General features: G+C 60.3%; 1 protein-coding gene across 2 annotated transcripts; it reads left to right on the forward strand.

Moving 5' to 3' along the window:
- Positions 1–10,958: 10,958 nt before the first annotated feature.
- Positions 10,959–19,178, forward strand: RAB37 (RAB37, member RAS oncogene family). 2 transcript variants are annotated; one of them, XM_075044476.1, is made up of 9 exons: positions 10,959–11,100; positions 13,153–13,263; positions 15,368–15,409; positions 15,566–15,632; positions 15,720–15,772; positions 16,210–16,275; positions 17,083–17,139; positions 17,420–17,496; positions 17,603–19,178. In XM_075044476.1, the coding sequence occupies exons 1-9, from the start codon at positions 11,005–11,007 to the stop codon at positions 17,706–17,708; spliced, it is 675 nt and encodes a 224-aa protein (XP_074900577.1). In that variant the 5' UTR covers positions 10,959–11,004; the 3' UTR covers positions 17,709–19,178. The 2 variants fall into 2 exon arrangements, with proteins under 2 accessions (XP_074900577.1, XP_074900578.1); XM_075044477.1 differs by lacking the exon at positions 13,153–13,263.
- Positions 19,179–20,979: the final 1,801 nt, after the last annotated feature.

A 20,979-nucleotide genomic window follows, 5' to 3' on the forward strand; every position in this document is an offset into this window, starting at 1 on the left:
GGCTTCCAGAAACCTCTGCTGGGGTCGGGGGAGGCGGGGAAGGGGTGGGGGGGCAGTCTGGGAAAGCAAGTGGTTTGCTTTGGGTGGTGGGGAAACATATTAATTGGTGTGTGAGGGGAGGAGGGTGATGCAGGTGTCAAGCTGCTGGGCTCTGATAAAGCTGCTGGTACCCCTTATCTGCAATGGGTCAGGTCCCCCAGAGCCATAAAATGGTATAAAGGCTTGGAGCAGCGCCAGGCTGTGATGGTGCCTGTCTTTTGCCATCAATCTGTGTTGTCTCATTAGGCTGCATTGCACTTGGCGATATCATGATAGATAGGAAAATTGTCTTCCTCCTGAGTGCTGTTAAGCCTGCAGGGCCAAATGTGTCTCTGGTGTAATGCCAGTGCCTACAGTAGGAAAGGAGAATTTGGCTTTACAAGGCTTTCCTTCCTCCCAGCCAGGCTCTCGCTCAGCAGCAGCTCCTCGCTGCTCTCCTTTGCGACTCAGAAAAGGGAGACAAATGTTGCTGGAACTGAAACGGGTCAGAGGATGCCCTCAGAGCCCCTCCTGCAACAGGGATGTGCCAGTAATACCCCTCCAGAGGTAAGCAGGGCTGGAGTCCTGCAGCTGGTAGCGCATTGAGGGCTTCCTCTCCTCGTCACTGGGGGTTAAGTTCATCCCACGCCCTGGGAGAGATTTGCCTGAGCACCAGCACAGCTTGGGTACCCAGGGTGGAGCCACACGGTGCCTGTGTCAGATCTAGGTCTGTGTGACCCAGCAGGCAGCTCAGGTTGGGGCAGTACCCCGCTCTGTGCAGACACTGGGGCAGGAGAAGGCTGAGCATGCACTTGAAACATGTTAGCATGAGGTCTCCATCCTCAAGGGGCCATTACAGCACTGGGACACCCATGGAAAGGACTGTGCTGAGACCCATGGGCTTTTTGACAAGTTCTTGGTGTATTTAAGAGGTCAGAGAGTTGCCCTGGCTTTGCTGAAGTCTCCCTGAGGTTTGTTGCTCTCATCTCCCTGGCCCTACCTGGTATGGAGTGTGTGCACTATGTTGAACCATGATGCTGGCCACACCACTTCTAAATTATCTGATCCAGACACTGTGGCTCATGATATAGCTTGGTTTTGTGCTGTTGATTGTCTTCCAGTGCTTGAGACCAATGGGTGATCTGGCTGCAGGATGGTCTGTGTTGGGCCTGGGTTTAGCTTCTTGGCCTCAGGCAAGCCTGAAAACCCCCTATCCCTCTGGGTTGTTTTTCATCTTTTCTGGCTGTTGTTGCCAAGACCGATCATCTGACCTGGCAGAACTGTCTCTGATGTCAGAGGAAATAACGGGCAGATATAATTAGCAATGTCAGGCCCAGGCAGTCAAACAGCAATCGGACGCATGCAGATGGCTCTTGGAAGCATGGTCTGTTCCTCTGGCTTGGGGCTGTCTGCTGATCTGGAAGGAGGGAACTGGAGATTGAATTGAGTTTCTCTTAAATAAACTTCTCAGTAAAGATTAATTTCTTTCCAGTCTAATTGACAACACCAGGTTGTTCTAAGGGGAGTTGTAAATAAAAGGATCTCAATGAGATATTGACTGGCATCTCCAGGTTTAGGCACAGATTCCTCCTGTTTTTAAACACAATTGGTTTTCCACTCCAAGCAGGCTCCTAACTGGGCCCTGTAAATGCAGTGAGTTTCCAAAGGGCAGCTGCCAGAGTAGCCAGGCTCAGGTTAGCACCAGTTTCGTAAAGAAGCTGAAATGACCTGGCTAGCGCAAGCCACTGCCCCTCCCCGGGGTGACACTGCTGACCACCCAGGTCTGTGCTTTGCCACTACCCAGGGATGCCTGATGGCTGTATGGGCTGATGGCTGGAGGGGTGTCAGCCGGAGCAGCCACAGTGCAGGCGTGGGGCTCCCTAACACAAGTGCCAACGAGCCGGGTGTGAAGCACGGCTCAAGCGGTGCAGCGGACCTGGCTTCATTCTCTCAGCTCAGCAGTTGATTGGAGCTGGCAGCAAGAAAACTCTCTGCCCAGGGCTGCCTTCCAGCCCTGCCTGACCGTGTCCCGCAGCGGAGGGAGGAAGGGCAGCGTTTCCTAGTAGCGAGGGTGAGGGATCGCTGTGCCCTTGGGCAGGGAGCCCCGGGATCTCTGCAGAGGCGGGGGGGCCTCTATCACTGCGGACTGAGATGATGGGGGGGCCTGGAGAGGGACCAGCGGTTGTGTGGAAGTTGCCACGGGCCCTGCCGGCGTGGAGGGGAGCTCCCACGGCCTCCCCGCCCCCGGGCGGGACCGGCCTCCCCCCCCACCGCCTCCTCCGGGCGGGGGAACCCTGCGAGCGGGGCGGGCACGGCAGCGGCGGCGGCGGCGAGCCGGGCACAGCTCCGCTGTCCTGCGGGGGCCCGGACCGAACCGTGCTGAACCGGGCCGCGCCGATCAAAACCCAACCGGACCAAACCCAGCCGTGCTGTGCTGAACCGGGCCGGGCCGAACCGCGGCCCCTGCGGAGCCAGACCGGGACTAACGGGACCGGAGCGGGCCGGGCCGGGGTGGGGGGGCGGCCGCTGTCCGCGGTGCTGAAGGCGGCGCGGCCGCTGTCCGCGGTGCTGAAGGCGGCGCGGCTGCCGTCCGTGGTGCTGCAGGAGCGGCCCGCCCCGGCCCGGTCCCCCCCCAGCGCCGGCGGCCGGAGCCGGCCCATGCACCCCGGCCATGGAGACCCTCGCCGCCGGCTCGGGGGGGGCTGGCTACAACGAGGCCCTGCTGCACAAGGTAAGGCTGGGGCAGCGGCGGTGCTCGGAGAGAGGGGGAACACGGCGGGGCGGGGGGTGTGCCGGGGCGGCCTGAGAGCAATTGCCGGGGTCGGGCGCCTGCTTGAACTTCCCCGGCAAACTCTGTCCCTCTCCCCTCCTCGCTCCTCTTGTCTCGGTGGGGTCCATTCCCCACCCGCCGTCCCGGCGAGGGGGGGGGGGGGGGGATGCGGCTGCAGCTCTTCCCCCCCGCCCCCCCAATTCGCGGCGGCCGGGTCTGGGCAACCCGCGGGGCTCGGCCCCGGTCCCCGCCACCTCCCGGGTGACGGTGGGGAGGGGGCGGCAGGATCGGGCGTGTTTGCAAAGCAAAGCGGGCGAGAGAGCTGGAAAGGGGCCAGCCCCGCGGCACAGCCCGCAGCCGGCTGTCCTGTGCATGCTCCGGGGGGTCGGGGGGACCTGCGCTCCGGGGCTCTGTTTGCCAGAGGCAGCCTAAGGAGCCGAGACTTCCCTGCCATGAAATAGCGGTGTCCCAAGAGACGTCCATCCCTGCCCTCCTTGCTTTAAAATCTTTCTCTTCTGCGGGGTCCCTGGGATTGCGTTTTGTAACTCCACGTTGCACAGAGGGTGCCCGGGGCTGCTGCTGTCCCTGCAAGACCTGGGTGGCTCAGGCTCTGCTGCAGGCTTTGCTGGAGCAGGGCTTTTGCTCCCTGCAGTCAGACGCTGTCCTGCAACTCCAGGAGACATGGAGGAGACGCTGAGCTCTGCCAGATCCACCCATCACTCCCTCTTGCTGTCCTGAAGCCTCTGCTGCAGTCCCCAGTGACTGTGCAGGGTCCGACACCCCTGGGCAGCAGGGGAAAAGCAGGGTAGAGCAGAGCAGGGGAAAGGGCTGGGGCTGTGTTGATCCCTCTTCACAAATCCCAGTCTACTTTACATCCTGCTCTACTCAGGGCAATGTGCCCAGCCCTTGATTAGCAGGAAAATATCAATTACTAGCAACTCTCATTTCTGTTGTAGACCTAGTACGTAGGACATGTCTCCAGGGATGACTCAAGAAACTTTGATTCTTTGCAAAGCCTTAACTCTCTCTTCTCCAGCAATGAGCTGCTGCAGTAAAGGAATGACACTGGTGGAAATGAGTCTCTGGGCAGAAGAGCTGCCCAGACAAATAACCAACCCAGTTCTCTGCTGTTTCCCTTGGTATTACGCTGCCGCTCCTAGCTGGGTTGCTTGTCATGCAGAAACAAGCCTGCTCTGCTCCAGGGATGTGAGGCAGCAAATACCTCGCTAGATCTTGTTTCTGAGCAAGGAATCACATTTCAGATGTGCTGAGAAACCCCAAGAGAGCTTTGCACTCTGGAGGCAAAGGTTAAATGATTTCTGATTGGTGGCTAAACCCAGGCCTGGGAAATGGGCTAGGAGCAAATCAAAGTGGGAACAGCAGGGGTTTGTTCTGGGCTGTTCCAGAAAAGTTTCACTTGGCACAAAATGACAGATTCTGCTTTCAGGTGATTTGACCCATTGCCAAATTCTTCTTCCTCCCATTGGATGCTTGGATCCATTTAGCTGGAACAAGCCCCAGGGGGAGAGGGACATGAGCCTGGGCTGTGGTTGATCCAAGGAGTTAGCAGGGGGGGTGCAAACAGGGATCCCCTGTGTGACCTAAGCCAGCTTTTGTTTGATATGCAGCCCTAGAGCTCGTGTCTGCAGGGCTGAAATGCAGTCTCTGCCAGGGCAAGGGTCCAGCTGGGCTGGCAGAGGGCCCGGGGCTCTGGCTCGAGCCAGTGTAAGGGGCTTGGCCGTGGTGAAACAGTGCCTGGGCAGGCTGAGGACAGCCCTGAGGTGTCTCTGTGGCACAGGACAGCTCAAGGCATGATCCAGCAGCATTCAAGTTGCCCTGGAGCACTGCCTGAAGGAGGGGAGAGGCAACACAATTTTGTTCATAGGGCAGGTAGAAATAAGTCTCGGTAATGCACCCCTCAGAGACCATGACAGCAGGGTGGCCAGGGGCCGAAAGCAGCCACGGCTTCACTCTTACACCTCTCCCAGTGCTGTGCCCTGGCTGAGCTCTGCAGGCAGTTGTGCTGGGGTGCACGTACGCAATCGCCACAATTTGTTGCGACAAATCCTGCTGACCTGTGAGCAAGTCTTTGGGTTTGGGGCTTCAGCAGCTTTCTGAAAGCAGCAGCAGAGCCTGTGGAGGGCACCTCTCTTCTCCCTGCATCCCCCAGGACTGGAGTTTTATGCTGTCAGGCTCCTGCTAGCTACATGTTAGCTCAGGTCCAGCTACCACGCATTAAAGCTCAAAATGAACTGGGAAGAAAACCTCAAACCACACGCGCTGTCCTAGATCTCCTCCCGCTTGGCTGGCAGTGGAAATGCAGCAATCACCTCCCTACACTGCTTTGACAGCCGTGTAAAACCTCTCTTCCCTAGGCATGTTAGACCAAAATATCTCCTTTGCTCACTGGCTGCCAGCACGGGTAGGGGAGATCTGAGTGGGTTTGCCCTCGCTGCCCCATTGCTCTGCCTTGTGTCTGCAACCTGCACTGAGCCAGCAGCGGTTTTGAAGGGAGGTGATTCATCTGGGTCTGAATTATCCCAAAGCCCCTAATTTGCTCTTTCCCTAGGGCAGAGCTGGCAGACAGGTCTGCTTGGGGGTGTGTTACAAGCTGTGCCTGCTTTTCTGCTGGGGCTGTGGAGCAGGCGAGCTGTGGGGTGGTGGAGAAGCGAAGTTACCTCTGCCCACACAGTGGAAATAATTTCCTTTAGCTGGAAACAAGAACTTCTCTGACTGTGCTGGGGCTCAGGAGCGGTGCTTGGGGACTGTCAGCGAGTGGCTTTCCCAGTCTTGGCCAGGTTTCCCTCTGTGCCTTGGCCAGCCCACCTGTGCATGCACCCTGGCAAAGCACTGCTCCATCCCCACACCCCCATGCAGAAAAGAACTACAGCACCAAAAGGAATCTCTGAACATTTTCGCCAAAGTTTTCCAGGCAAAGGAAAACCCCCGGGAAAATGCAGGGTGCTTGGGAGGCTGGGCTGTGGCCGAGGATGCTGGCAAGAGGCAGGGCAGGTACGGAGCTTTGTCACTGGAAGGCTTCTTATCATGACTCAGGCATGTCCAAACTGAGGTTTCAACAGCTGGCTAGCCACATCCACTCCACAGAGGGGTTTTTATTCTTCTTTTATGTTTATTTCATAGCCAGGAAGGCCACGGTGATTTCCACTGTGCTGTACCTCCACAGAGCCCATGAACTTTTCCTGAAGTCATTAGGAATCTCTTGGCTGATTCAGGCCAACTTTTACTGTTATTATTATTAAGTCATGAAGCAATTCATGAGTTGTCTTTCTTATAAATCCCAGTTAAATTATTGATAGCAGAGTCTGCCTTTTATACATGTTCTCTGTAAATCCTGGGCTCTGGAGGCTTTCTGGTGCTCATTCCAGCCATCTCTCCTCCCTCCATAATTAATGCCATTTTCTGCATTACCTGCTCCCAAAGACAGTGATGCAGGGTGCAGCTGGTTCTGTTGCACCTTCCAGCACCAGTGTTTTACCTGGGAATAGCGTAGCACCGAAGAATGCAGTGCTGGGGTGCAGGAGCCCCACGGTAATGAACTCTTGGGGTGTTTTCCTATGTGGCTGCTCCAGGGCAGATCCTTCTCTCTGCACAGGGAAAGTGTCTGGGCCCCAGGGAAAAGCCAAAGGGGGCTTGGGCAGGGAAATTCCCCCCAGGGAAAGGGATGACCCAGCTCCTCTGGCCCACATGCAAGGACTTCACCCAGAGATTTCTGCCTCCCAACATCCCCCCAGCTCTCGCACAGGCTCCCAACCCACGAGGCTGCTCTGAACGTACAAGTGACCTGCAAACAGCCTGACATCTAGTTAGGGAGGGTACAGAAATCTCTGGCTGCAGATCTGACCCCAGGTTGCTGCCTCTGAGCCCTGCAGAGGTGCAGGGCTCCCTCCTGCCAAAAGCTCTGGTCAGCAGGTCAGGCTTTTCCCAGGAGATGTTTGGGGTTTGAGATGTTTTTTCCGAGGGAAAATGCTGATTCACCGAAGTGAGCGTTTCACTGAAGCGTATCGGCATTAACAGGCTCCAGGCAGGTTGTGGTGTGGTGATTTATGCAAGGCATGATGCTGGTCTCCTGCCAGTCCATGTTCCTGCTTCATCTGTGGTCCTCAAGCTCCTTGGCTTTTGGTTTCAGCCCACTCCTTTGGGGCCGTGGAGTGGCAGGAACTGTGGTGCTGGGTGCTGTGGCATGCGCCTGGTGGCTGAATCCCCCATGGCCTCGTGGAGCACAAAATCAGTTCTTGACCTGCCAGGACTGTTTGGGCACTTGATTAAACATGTTCCTCCATGGTCCTCTGCCCTACTCTTCACAAGGGGGTACGTGCAGTGCCTGAAGTGGTGCCAGCCCGGGTTTCACCTCAGGGCCCCTCGGTACAGGGCAGGTGATGGAGGGATGGAACCAGCCATATGCAGAGGCTCTCTTGGCCATCAGGAAGATGCTGAAGCAACAGCTTCCACTTGGCAGGCAAAGAGTGACCTTCACGATGTCACCCAGGGTGGGGATGAAGAGCTGCGGTGCCCTGGGATTGAGCAGGGCTGCTGGAGCTGTATCGGACTAAACACAAATCAAGGGGGAAACAACAGATGCAGTGAAGTGCAGCACAGGTGGAGGCAGAGAGTGGGGGGGTTCAGGCCCGGCACCTCGCTGGCTCAGCCCTGCAGCCTCAGGGGTGGCAGGGGACCCATGATGGGGGGACAGGACACTGCCCCAGGGCCAGCTCAGTGCTTGCCAGGGCAGCAGCTACAGCAAAACCTGTGTCCTGAAAGAGAGAGCCAAAATCAGTTCTGAGCAAGAAACCGGTTAGCAGAGTGTTTATTTTAACTTGTGTCCCTCTGAAAGGGTTGAAAGTGCCTCGGTTTCCTGAAAGGATGGGAATGTTTGTGCCGGTGGCTCTGCAAACAAAACCCAGATACTGGCAGAGAGGGGAGGGAGGGATTTGCATTTGCACCATTGCTCTCCCTTAGGCCGGGGATTTGGAGGAACACGGGCAGGAGCAGAAGGGAGGATGGGCTCCCCAGGAATGCGCTGCGGGTACCAGGGCCACAGGCTGGCAGCTTGGGAGCTGCTCTGGAGGTGATGGCAATGCCCCAGCTCTGACACCTGCACAGCTCCCTTGTCCCTTCTCGGGGACAAGCAAGCTTTGCCCCCTGCAGGACAGCCCTGGGGCTTCCCATGAAGGGCTGGAGAGGCAGAGAGGTTCCATGACTTCAAACCCAGCACCCTGCCGGCGGGGAGCACTGTGGGTCCACGGCATTAATGCAGCGTGAAAACAGCCCGGTGCCCCAGAGAGGCTGCGTGGCTGTGGCAGTGGCTGTGTGCAGCAGCTGCGGGAGATGCTGCCTTTACTAAACAGTTTTGGACCTAACCCAGTGCCGCCAGAGTCCTCCCAAAGAGGTTTTCCGCCAGGTCTGTGCAAGCCAAAGCTGCCTCTGATCAGCAGCTTCCCAAGCCGGGGCAGGAGTATCTCTCCTGCTCTCTCCCCATGATGGGCTGCGCTTTGCTTTCTCTTCCACCTCTACACTTGGGGAGGGCACAGCGGGCTAATGCCTGAAGCTCAGTCTGGGGCACATTTCATTTATTACAGTGATGGTCAGAGAGGTGGAAATTCCTCCCCAGGCAGGTGGCAGGACCCAAGGGGACAGCAAAGAACTGGGCACAGTGGGACAAGCCACCTGGCCCTGATCCTGGCACCCAGCAGCCCATGGGGACAATCTGCTGCTGGGCAGGGCTGTGCAGGGGGGCTGCCATGGGGTTTCCATGGGGCCCACGGCTCTGCCATGATCTGGGGCCAGGCTGGTCCCTCCCGATCCTGCTGTGTTCACTGCTGCATCCCCCCAGCACCCTCTCCCTAAACACCCAGCCCCTGGCTGTGTGCTGTGCCTGCAGGCTTGGGCATCGCCTGCTCCCATGCGCTGACTCCTCTTTACCTGGTCCTTGCAGACGATCCTGGTCGGAGACAGCGGCGTGGGGAAGACATCTCTGCTGGTCCAGTTTGACCAGGGCAAGTTCATTCCTGGCTCCTTCTCCGCTACTGTGGGCATTGGGTTTACGGTAAGAACCCAATTCCTGGTCCCTGGGCTGTGCAACCTTGCTTACCCTGGGGGAAGCAGTTTTATTTGGGTAATCATAAGCTATGTTTCTATGCTTCTAAGCGGTGCTAAGCACAAAGAATTGGGAGAATTTGCTTTGGTGCTGCTGGATGAGGGGCCCTGTTTGGCTGTGTGCTTGCCGGCAAGCTGGGGGCAGGCGCGCTTCGGTTGCTGGAGGGGATGGAGGATGGACGAGGCTTCACATCCCAAAACTCTCTGTGGGGCCGTGCCTGAGTGCAGCCTTTTGCTTCACACCCAGAAAGCTGCCTTTGGAGCGGCCCTGCTCTCCCAGGGAGAAGCCAGCCTGTGTCCTGCCTGTGCGGCCCAGGGCCCTCACAAAAAGTCAGGCAGATGGCTACAGCGCCTGGAAAAAGCACTCGGCTGCCATCCAGCACTATTTGCAGAGCTGCTGCAGGGCCGGTGAGTGGCTCTGACACGTGTGTCCTCTCTCCTGGGGGAGACTGGGACAGAGACAGTGCTTTGGACCTCACTGCGCAGTGAGACCAGCATCCCTCCAGCATCCATGACAAGGCTGGGGCTCAGCAAGAGGCCATAACCCATGGGATGGCTATTACCCATGAGGATGCTATTACCCGTGGGGATTTTCTCTTGAGTCCAGGCCAAGAAAGCAGGGAAACATGTGGTACCAACATGGGGGGTCTGGGGCCAAGCAGCCCAGGGGCTGGCAGCCAGGAGTGCCCCTGCGGGCAATGCCGAGCCCTGGGCAGGCAGAGAAGGCTCAGCCATGCTCCTGACCTTTGCCAGCTCTCGGCTGCTTTGTTTCTCCTGCAGCAAATGACAGCGTGGGGAGGTGATGCTCAGCCAGGCGTTTTTCCTGCCCAGGCAACTCCGTGAGCGCCAACACGGTTTGCCGTATCCTTCCAGCCCCCCTCCCCAGCAAGCTGCAGGGGAGCTCAGCCGCTTCCAGGAGCTCCGAGTGTCTCCAGCCTTCAGCTCTGGGCACTTTCCTGGTGAAAGAGGGTATATAAACTATAAATCCCCTGGCTGGGTCTGAGAACAGTTACGGGACTGGAAATACAGGTTCCCTTTCCCGAGGGGCAGAGGAAGGTTTGGCTGGAGCAGGAGCCGGCAGCCGAGGAAGACGCGGAGGCGGGTGACCTCGCAGAGGGCATCTCTGCCATCGGACCTCCCGCAGCCACGCGTGGCCTTCGCACTGAGATTAGCCCTGGACTTGCTGGGGCGATGGCCTGGGCATCCCTGGGGAAAATAAATCAGAGGGAGCTGAAGGCTCCTGTCCGTGGAGTGGTGCCTGTAAGCTTGAAGACATATGGACCTGGATGGGGTTTCACGGAGTGAGATTTTGGGCAATGCAACATTCCTGGCTCTCCCCCAGGACTTCTCCCGCATTCCCACGCTTGGCCTTTTCCCAAATGAAGAGCGCTACGAACCACCTCCCAATGGCCGGCGTAGGATGCTGGGGGCCGTGAGCAAGCCGGGGGGAGCGGGAGCCCTGGCAGCCGTCCCAGCCGAGCCGCTGAACTGGCTCGCCGCAGCGCATGGCTTCCGGCTAACGGCCGCTGCTTCTGGTTTCCTCCCGGCTTCTCTGCGCCTCGGTGCGAACCCGGGGCCCAGTTCAGCAGCCGTCGGGGCTGCAGCAGACGGGCTAAACCCCCCACCCTCGACTGGACCGGTGGGGTGGGAGCGGGAGCTACCGTCCCCACCGAACCGGCGTGGCGGGGGTGATTTAGCAGCACTGGGGTCTTCATCCCCACACCCTGGGGGGGGGGCTGGGGGCTGTTCATTTGTGGGGTGAGCGGTTCCTTCTCTCCCCAGCCGTGTGCCTGGCGGGACGTGCCACGGCTCTGCCCGCCGTCCGGTGCCGCCGACCCCCTGGCAAACCCAAGAACCCCGGGGTCCCCGGTGTGGGGGTGCGGGGGGGGGGGTGCAGGTTTCCAGCCTTGAGCCTCCTCTTCCTCATCCCGGGGCCGGGCAGGGCAGGGCAGGGAGGCGGCCGGGGCACAGCCTTGGGGGTGGCATCGGCCGGGGAGGAGGAGGAAGAGGAGGAGGAAGGCGGGCCGGGCCGGGCCGGGTGGGGCCGTGGCTCCCGCTGGTCCCGCGGGGGCCGGGACTCGGCGGCTCCGCTCGGACGCACCATGAGCGGCCCCGGAGGGACGGCGGGGAGCGGGACCCCCCCGGCGGGGAGCGGGGACCCCCCGACTCTGTCCCGGGACTACGAGCTGGCCGGCAAGGTGGGAGGTGGCGCGGGGTGAGGGGGGAGCGGGGATGGACCCCCAAAAGTTCTGCCGGGGGTGGAGGTTGGGACTCGCCCCCCCCCAGGCCCGGGGGAGACCGGGAAGGGTCAAAGGGGGGGTCCCGGGGGCCGCCCGCTTCCTCCGGTGCCGCGATCGCGCCCAGGAAGCGGCTGCGGGTCGGGGAAGGGGAAGGAGAAGGGGAAGGGGAAGGGGAAGGGGAAGGAGGCGGCGGCCCCAGCGGAACCCCCCCAGCCCTGCCCGCCCCTATCCCGGGGGGGTCCCAGATCGAGCAGATGTGGGGATGGGGGTCCTCTCCCCCCGGGAGGTGGAGATAGGGGGTCCCTGCCCCGAGGTGGCGACGGGGGTCCCGTCCCCCGGTCGCCCACCTGCAGAAATAGGGGTTTTGGGGGGTCTCGGCTTGGTGGGTGGGCAGTGGGACTTACTTGGGGGAGGGACACGGCCGAGCTCTGCCTTCTGAAAGCCCGTCCTGCACTTCTCCAGGCAAGGGGGGGTCCTGCCAGCTGGGGCAGCTGTGCCCTCCGTGATACAGGGCAGGGGAAACAGGACCCCATCCAGCCCATCGCAGCACCCCAAGGGCACCAGGGAGGGAGGCAGCGTGTGTGCCCCAAAGCCGAGCCAGGCCAGGGCCCCACACCCAGCCCACAGCCCCCACACCACAAACACCCCTGCACCCCTGCCAGGCATGGGGTGAGGACCCTCCTCCCTGTTTGCCCCCCTCTTCCCCAGCCCAGCTCGGCCAAGGGTCACCCCGGGGGAGCACCCTCCTCTTCCTGGCAGCAGAGGGGAGGCACAGGGCCGATGAACCTTTTATCCAAAAAATTTAATATGCAGCCCCAGGCTGAGCCCAGCACCGACAGTCCTGCCACCTCACTGAGCTGGCTCCCAAAGCGATCCCGTGTGCTGCCACCTTCCCCAAAACACTTTTAGTCCTTTGCTCTCATCCTCTCCACTCTGACTCCTTTCAGTGGAGGGCAATTTTTCTGTTTGAGGGAGGAAATCAGTTGCCAGCTTGGTCTGGAGCAAGGTGGAGGCAGAACCGAGCAGTATTCCCAGCTGCCCTCCAGCCTGGGCAGGGTTGGGGTGTCCTGGGGAAGGATTTGACCAGCAAAGTGAATTGGCAGGAGGCAGAGCATTTTCAGCCCCCAGCTCTGGCTGTGCCGGCCCACAGCGCGTTTTGCTGTGCCATCCCTGCCGAGGGTGGCCACAGCTCTCTGTGTTTGCCCAGGCAGCAGGGCTGCGTGGGTTTGCTTTGCAGGCTCCAGCATCCCAGCAGGGTGGGCTTGCAGGGATGGGCCTTCTTGCTGGAGTCCTGTTCGCTGCCATTTTTAGGCAGGGGCTAGATACGGTCAGTGTCAGGTTAATTATTGCCAGGCAGGAAAGGGCTGCTGCTGGCGAGCAGGGAGGAGAGCATGGCATCAAAGCATCAGGTAAGGCTGTGCTTACGGAGACCAGCAATTGTCCTGCCCGAGTCCGGCAGTGCCGGCACAGTTGGGGAGCCTGGGCTGAGCCTGTTTGCTTAGCAGGAGGGGAAAAGGCGCCGTGTTTGCTTTTGTGTCTGTGGCAGGCAGGGTGAGAGTCCCAGACACGGCGGCGTTTGCCCAAGCCATGCACTACCCCTTGGGCTGGGCACACCCGGGGCCGGGGGCAAAGCGTGGGTGGAGGTGGCTCCGTGTGTCCGGGAGCTGCGGCCGGTTCTCCAGGAGCCTGCTGGGCTGGGAGATGGCCAGGGGCCGGCCCGGAGACATCTCTTCTTAGTGCAGTACCTGCCTTCCCACCAGCTCTCCTCTTCTGCTCTCCCCCTTTTCGGTGGCTGGGAGCTGCTCCGTTGCCCTGGGGCATCACCTGGCTGTACCCTTGGGGGTCCCATCCCACCCCCAGCTCTCAGCAGCGTCCCCAGACCCAGCTGAACCAGCCCTGGGGAAAGAAACGGAGGGACACATGGGACCGGGGGGGGGGGGGCTCAGCACCACCCAGGGATGCTGCGCCCTCCCCGTCCCGCTGACACCTCTCCCTGCGCCCATCTTGCAGGTGATGTTACTTGGAGACTCGGGCGTGGGGAAAACCTGCTTCCTGCTCCAGTTCAAAGACGGGGCCTTTCTCTCCGGGACGTTCATAGCCACCGTGGGCATAGATTTCCGGGTGAGATCACCACAGCTGCCAGCCCCTCGCCTCCTCCGACTTGCACCTCAGCCAGGACAGGGTGCTGGGAAGGAGGGACAGGGGGTTTCCAGCCTCTGCACCCCAAATATTCTCCCAACCAGCTGCAGGCACTTGCTGAAACCCTTCCACCTCTCCCTGGGAGAGCTATAACAGAGGGAAGAGCCCACTGGGACTGTCACCTCTTGCCTTTAAATCAGCAAAAAGCCTCGGTTTGGCCCATCGCGGCCGGATGCATGGGCTCGGGGTGTGCGGTGGGCAGCTGGCACAGCCCACCAGCCAGGCTGAGGCCAACAGCCTGGGGGGCAAATGCTGGTTGCGGTAATTTTGTGCTTTGGAAAGGGCTGAAATGGGCTGCCGAGGAGTTGTTAAGGTCATCAGATCCCATTTAAACCTTCCCGCTGCTCTCTGTTCACCAAATTTCAGCTGCAGGGTCTCTCTGGGGATGCACAGGCGGGCAGAGCTGTTTGCAGCTCAGGGTAGAGCGGCGTTTCAGCAGGCTGGAAGTCACGGGGGTTGTCCCCGGTCTGGGCTCTGCCTGTGGCTGCCGACACGTGTCGAGCGTGGTCGGCGCTTCCTCTGCCTCCGCAGCTGCAGCTGCTCTGGTTTTCTGCTGCCTTTGCTGCCTGGGCTGCTCTTGGCTTGCAGGGGGGAATTGGGGGGGTTGGGGAGCAGGGCCTGGGGGAGAGGGCTGGGGGTTCGCTTTGGAGGGGTCTTGTGGCCTGTTCTTCCAATAAAGTCAGGAAAGAAGGAAAATCTGCCCCGTCCCACTGCTGGGCTCAGCGCTGGTGGCCCCAGGGATGTTGTCAGCTCATAGGTACCCACTGTGCGTTGTGCAAGCATCCCCTCCAGCAGCTCATGGCTTGCTGCTGGTAAATAATTTCCAGTGTCTCCTAGGGCATGTTGTTTTTTTTTTTTTATTCAGCCCATTTTCTCAACTTTTATCATCTCCACATGGGCTGAATTTCCATTTCAAACAATTTCAGGCAACCAAATTATTTATAGGGGTCTTCGCTTTCCAGAATCATCCCTCCAAGTACAATTCTTTAATAGTCTTTAAATAGCCCTTCAGTAACTCCTGCTTTTCTTTTCTCGGGCCTCTGGAGAGAAGTCCCTGCTCTTCTGAGTTGGGTACAGCAATTGCTTAAGCCCCAGTAACTGACTTCTCCACTCACTTGCAAATGCCTCTTCACTTCCCCAGTCCCAGCCTGGCTGCCTGGCTGCAAACCACCCTAACTAACCCACGTTTCCTCCTGCTGTGCTGGATAAAGCTCTGTGCTACCTGCAACCCCCCCAGCTCAGTGTTTGCAACCATCTTTAAGGGCCAAACAAGGGTCCCACCAGCAAAGAAACCTGAGCTGGAGACCCAGCATCGCCCACTGAGTGTCCCCGGGCAGCTCGTAGCAGGCGAAGGCCTTAAATTGCTGCAAATAGCCCAAATTTTTAGTGCAGCAGTGGTTCGTTTGGCACAGGGAGCAGAGGAATCGTGGCAGAAGGGTCAGGGCTTTATGGTGGGCAAACATTATAAAAGCACACCAAGACGTTATTAATGAATGCACATTTGCATGTAGTTCATGCAAGACCTCCCCACTTCCCCAGCTCTGCTGAACTTCCCCTGGCCACGGGGGCAAGCCCGGGGCTGCCCAGTAGGAGCCGGAGCAGATCGGCATCCCCGGGCTTTGCGGGGCAGCCTGCATCGTTAGCCAGCTCGTTACGGGACTTGGGAGCCACAAGATGGGGGTGCTGGCTGTAGGAGGTGAGCGAGGCACCAGATCCAAAGCAGGCTGGGATCTTGGTGTCCTGTCTCCGTCAGGGCCTGATTCTGCTCTTTTCCACCCTGACACGAGGGGATGCTGCTCTGGGATGTCCCCACAGCCACCGCGTGGCATCGCAGCCCCCCAGCAGGACCAGGGTTTGTAGCAATGAGGCTTCAACGTCCATCCCCACGGGCAGCCTGGCTTCATCCTGCTGGCCAGGGGAGAGCAGCCGAGGGGCCGGGGCATGACAGGTTCCACGCCAGGGCTGGCCAGCACCCGCACCAAGGCATGCTTTGGGCTGATGAACGTGCTCTCCTTCTCTTCTGCAGAACAAAGTGGTGGCCGTGGATGGTGTGAAGGTGAAGTTGCAGGTGAGCTTTGGGAGGGGGTGAGCAATTCCCAGCCAGATTGCTTGAACTGCCCCCCCAGGCTGAGCGCGGTGGGCCGGCAGGGCCGGGAGCCACAGGGGCATCCCCACCTGGGAGGGATTTCCCCTCCCCGCTCTCACCAGGGCGGCTTTTCGGCAGATCTGGGACACGGCAGGACAGGAGCGTTTCCGCAGCGTCACCCATGCCTACTACAGGGATGCCCAAGGTGGGTTTGGGGTCTGGCGGGGACGGGGGAATATCAGCAGGAGCACATCCCTGCAGCAGGGCAATGCCTCTGCCTCTTCCCTTCCAGCCCTGCTCCTGCTCTACGATATCACCAGCAAGATGTCCTTCGACAACATCCGCGTGAGTCCCCTCCGTGGGTTGGGAACGTGTTTCTCCCTGGGAATCGGGGTCATGGGTGCCGCGTATGGCTTGCTGGGTGTTTGGGGCAGTTTGAAGCCTGTTTTACACGTAAACGCCGGCTGTTTTGGCCAGACCCAGCCGGCTGGGAGCTCGTCCCTGGGGCGCCTGGCTGGGTGCTGCATGGCTGGGTGAGTTTTGTTTAGGGACACGGTAAATGGCTGGAGGGAGAAAACGTGGTTTGGGATGGACGTGAACTACGTGTAGGCTTGGGCCGTAGCCAGGAGACGGGGCGTTTTCAGGACTGTTCAGCTGTCATGCTGGAACGGTTCCCATGCCAAAAAAAAAGTCATTTTCCCCATCCTTGTGGGGGTGAGTGAGGGCTGGGAGGGGAGGGACAAGGGTACCGCTCACCCTGACACATCCCTGCTGCCCCACAGGCCTGGCTGACGGAGATCCACGAGTACGCCCAGAAGGATGTGGTCATCATGCTGCTGGGCAATAAGGTGCGTGCAGGGTCCCCCTTCACCCCGCGGTTTGCCGTGCGGTCCCGTGTCCTTGCCGTCCCGTGCCCTTGCCGTCCCTGTGGCTGTGGAGGGATGGGGGTCCGTGGGTGCTCTGCCTGCCGGCTGGGTGCAACCAGCCTACACCCTCCGTGGGGCTCTGCTGCTTTCTGGGCTCAGCCAAGCCCCAGAGGTGACCCCAGAGGTTTTGGGGGTTCGGGGGGGGTAGTGTCCCCGGCAGCCAATGGGGGGCAGCACGAGGCTGAGGCTCCCAGTATGGGATGCTCCCGGTGCTGGATGCTGGTGGGTATGGGATGCTGCTGGGTATGGGATGGCCACCCAGGTCCTGGATGTACCCCCAGATCCCAGGTAGCCCCAAGTCCCAGATGCCCAACCAGGACCCACGTTCTCTCCAGGGGTCCCAGATGCTGCTGGGTGCCCAATGCCAGACTGAGTACTGGATTTTCCCCTGGGACTGGTTGCTCTCTGAATCCTGGATGATGCTGGATACTTGATGCCCAGCAGGGTACCAGAAGCCCCCCTGGGTCCTGGATGCCCACAGGTATCCACTGGGTGCTGCCCCAAGTCCCCAGTGTCCCCAGGTCCTGGATGTCCCCCCACATCCTCAATGCCACCAGGTTCCAGATGCTCAACAGGTACTGGATTCGCCTCTGGGCACTGGATATTCCTGGGTCCCTGACACCCCCAGTTCCTGGCAGCCCCTTGCACACCCCACATTGCCTGCTTGCCAGATGCCCCCAGGGTGCCAGCTGGCCCTGGTACGCGGTGACACTTTCCTTCCCTTGGCAGGCTGATGTGAGCAGCGAGAGGGCCGTAAGGACGGAAGATGGAGCATCGCTGGCCAGGGTGAGCCATGCCAGGGTCTATCCCAACTGCAGCCCCCCCCCCCAGACAATTGCACATCGCTCAGGGTCCCCGTGCAGCTGTGCCACCCCCTCTAATGGGTACCCAGACCCACCTAGCTCTAGCACGGGCAGCATGGCAGCCGCTTGCACACAAACCCTGGGGCAAGGCAGGGAGGGGAAGGCACCTTGTCCCCAAGACTCAGCCAGGTGACAGAGATGATTTGGAGGGACAGGAGGGAATTTTGGGGCTGGCCGCTGACAGGGCCGTGCTGCCCTTACAGGAGTACGGGGTGCCTTTCATGGAGACGAGCGCCAAGACGGGCATGAACGTGGAGTTAGCCTTCCTGGCCATTGCCAAGTGAGTACCTGGGGGACCCGGGCAAGGGAGGTCTCCCCTCGACCCCGCTGCCTCCCGCACTGGCACTGGAGCAGGCAGGGGGGGTAACGCGGCCCCACCACCCCAGGGAGCTGAAGCAGCGCGCGGTGCAGCCGCCGGACGAGCCCCGCTTCCAGATCCACGACTACATCGAGTCACAGAAGAAGAAATCAAGCTGCTGTGCCTTCGCCTGAGAGTGGCCGGGAGGAGCTGGCAGCCCCGGGGGGTGCAGGCAGGCAGGCAGGAGGCAGAACAGGGGCCCAATCCTGCCCTTGAGTGCCCGAGGAAACCAGGCTCTGACAAGCCAAGCGTGGACGGGACAATTCGGCAGAGCGAAGCGTGCACGGGGAGAGCCATTGCCCTGGCGCCAGGATCCAGGGGCCAGATCCTGCTGCCCTGCGGGGCAATGCCTGGAGCTTACTGTGTGCTACTGGGGGAATAACCACGGTGTGATGACTGCCAGCCTGGCCAGCGAGTCATTGTGGTGCCTCCATCACCTGAGCAGGATACGGCCCCGCAGCTAGCTGAGGGCTCCTGAGAGCGGCTGGAGGGGCTGCGTGTGTGCCATGGATGAGCCTTCGTACAGCTGCTGGTCCTCTCCTCCCCTGCAGCCATCCCCACTCTTGGCACTGCTCTCGTCCGGCTGAAAGGGCCTCATCCAGCCCCCACGTCCCCGGTGCTGCCAGGCTCTGGCTTCCCTTCAGGGAGCCTCAGCTCTGCCCCCCAGGCTGCCCCACGGCTGAGTCCAGCCGGTGCCCACACTCACCGTGACTCCTCGCTGCTGCAGTTGCTAATGTCAGCTTTTATCCTCCTGCCACCACGAGGGCAGCGATGTCCCTGTTGTGTCCTGGTTCTGCCGGAGGGAAGGGCCGGGATGGGGAAGTGTCCAGCCAAGCCTGCTCCCTGCCTGCGCAGCTGACGTGAGACATAAAACTCCCCTTGGAGCACCCAAGCGATGCTTGGGGCAGTTCTAGTACACAAGGCAATTTGGAAAAAAACTTTATTTCCCCCCTCTTGTAGCCACAGGAATTAGAGACTTTTTTTTTTTTTTTTTTTTTGACAAGAAAAGCCTTTTTGTTTTCAATCCCTCCAGACAAAACCATCTCCGGCCTCACGCAGGCTGGAGCTGGTGGGGTGGCTGTGCCCGCGGTGGCCTGGCGCTGCTGTGCCTGCCGGCTCCCAGGGTGGGCTGGGTTTCTGTCCCATCGCTGCACATGTCATACAACTGTTTCTTCCTGCCACTGGCAAATGGCAGCTGAAACCCACTCTCTGGAGAGCAGATGCCTGAGATGTTTCAGCCAGCAAATGCTGCTACACGGAGCACAAGGTACAAGGCTTGGGCCCTGCGTTGCTGCACATCCCCAGTGCTCAGCCTGGCCCTGCCGACCCCTCCAGCACGCTGCCGGCTCCCCTGACCGCTACCTAGGGTGGTGAGATGGTGAATGTTTGGTTATATAGCTGAAGAGTTGATGCGAAGGGCAGCTGCGGAGGGCATGGCACTTTTGCACGTCGGAGTCGGGGACTGTCTGGCACATCTGTCCCCACCAGCATCTTCCCTGGCCCTGCGCCCCAGCTGCTCGTCTCTCACCTGCCCCCGTCCCTCCTTCGCCTCTGCTCTGCTCCCGGGTCTTTCTTTGCAAGTTTACAGATTAAAGCTGGGTATTTTCAAGGCTTTGCATCTGCCTGTTTTTTCATTGTGTGAGAAATCTCTGCCCCGGGTCTGCAACGTGGGAGGCTGCTGCAGCCCAGCGCTGCAGAGCAGCGGGGCCGGGGGGGCCCTGGGAGCAGCTGTGGGGAAGGGGAAGCACACGCAGCCCCTTCCTCCCTGCCAGGGCTTTCCTTGAACATTTCAGACAGTCCAAAGGTGAGAGGGGAAGAGTAAACATGGCCTGTTAAATTAAAACCAACCTCCTCCCCTGCTGTTCTCATGGTGCGGAGTCCAGCATTCCCCAAATAACTCCGTCTTCCCACCAATGGCATTGCTGCTGCTGCTTGGCTGATGTCTGCAAAAAATGCTGGATGGCTTCAACACAAACAGACGTTGGCTCTTTTTCTGCTTTCCCTCCTCCAGCCTGAGCTCCCTTAACGTCACGCCGAGCCGCAAAGGGCCCCGGCAGGAGGAGGCAGCTGGGGTGCAACGGTGCTGCCTGCACCCTGCCATCCTGTGGGCGCTGCCGACGTCTGCCGGACCCAAAACCAGCTCCGGCTGTTTCCTTTGCTGCTGCCTTTCTTCCTTATCACTGTCCCATGCTCAAACCAGCCCTCTTGGAGCTGTCTTTTGTTTCCTGACTTAGGGCAGCGTTCCCAAAAAGTGTCCCCCCTCCGTCTCCCCCCCGGAACACACATGCTCGCAGGGCCGTGCCGCTCACAGCCCCCTTGCCAAAGGGAGGGCTGTGCCACATTGATGCTACAGGCGATGGACCCCCCTGTCCTGGGGCTGTCCTGTGACATGCTTGCCCTGGTTTTCCTCTCCGCAGGCATCTGCCGCCGGCCGCCGTGGGATTCCTCTCCACTGCCTTTCTCAGGGCTGAGCGGCCGTGGGCAAATGCTCAGCCGAGTGGAGGAAACAAATGAGCCCACCCTTCGCTCCCAGCTCCACGGAGCTGGAACACGGCCAACCCCCAGCACCCCCCCCCAGCACACGGGGGGTTTCTTGGCCGCTGGGGTCCCTCCAGCAGGGGTTCGGCACGGAGCCACCCGGGAGGGACACGTCCTGCGGCATGCTGCCGTCACCTCCTTGCTCGCCTGGCTGCAGCATGGTTAAATGTGAACCTGGCTGCCCTGAGGACCTTTGGCCAGCCTGAAGTTCAGCTAGGCCCTGAAACCCGGCAGTAAGAGACACTGACGTATCTCCGTGCCACTCTCCCCGGGAGGATCCCGGGAGCCCGGGGCCAGCTCTGCCTGGCCCCAGCAGCCCTGCTGCGGTGCCGGAGTGGCCCAGGCTTGCTTCTGCCTCGCTCTGCCCTGGCTGACCCGAAACCCCAGGATTTCACACTCTCGTAATCCCCTGCAGCCAATTCTGCTTCCCAGGTCGCAAGCAGAGCACATTGGGGCTGGGCAGAGCAAATCCCCCCCCCCGAGTTCCCCCCCAGCTCCCCATCCTTGGGTCCCCCAGCTCCAGGGTGCCAAGCAGGGGCCGGGGAGCTGCTTGGGGGAACAGGGCTGCTCTCTCATTTCCGCCACACAGCGGGTTACCCGCGAACGCGGCCTCCCGTGCTGCTTTCCCACGCAGTTTCAGTTTGGGGTTTTCGTTTTGCTTTTGAAGCTCTTGAGCATCCCTCCACCCCATCTGCCTCGGAGCAGCGCGGGGGCCCGGCACCGAGAGCGGCGTTCGAGCATCGGCCGAGGGGACGGGGAGCCCGAGCCCCGAGAGGCCGAGGTGTGCCACCCGGGACGTGTCCCGGGCGGAGCGGGGAGAGCGGGGAGCGCCCCGCCGGTCTCCAGCCAGCGTCGGGGCTGTCTGCC

The sequence above is a fragment of the Buteo buteo genome, chromosome 13, assembly GCF_964188355.1.
Source record: "Buteo buteo chromosome 13, bButBut1.hap1.1, whole genome shotgun sequence".
Taxonomy (NCBI): domain Eukaryota; kingdom Metazoa; phylum Chordata; class Aves; order Accipitriformes; family Accipitridae; genus Buteo; species Buteo buteo.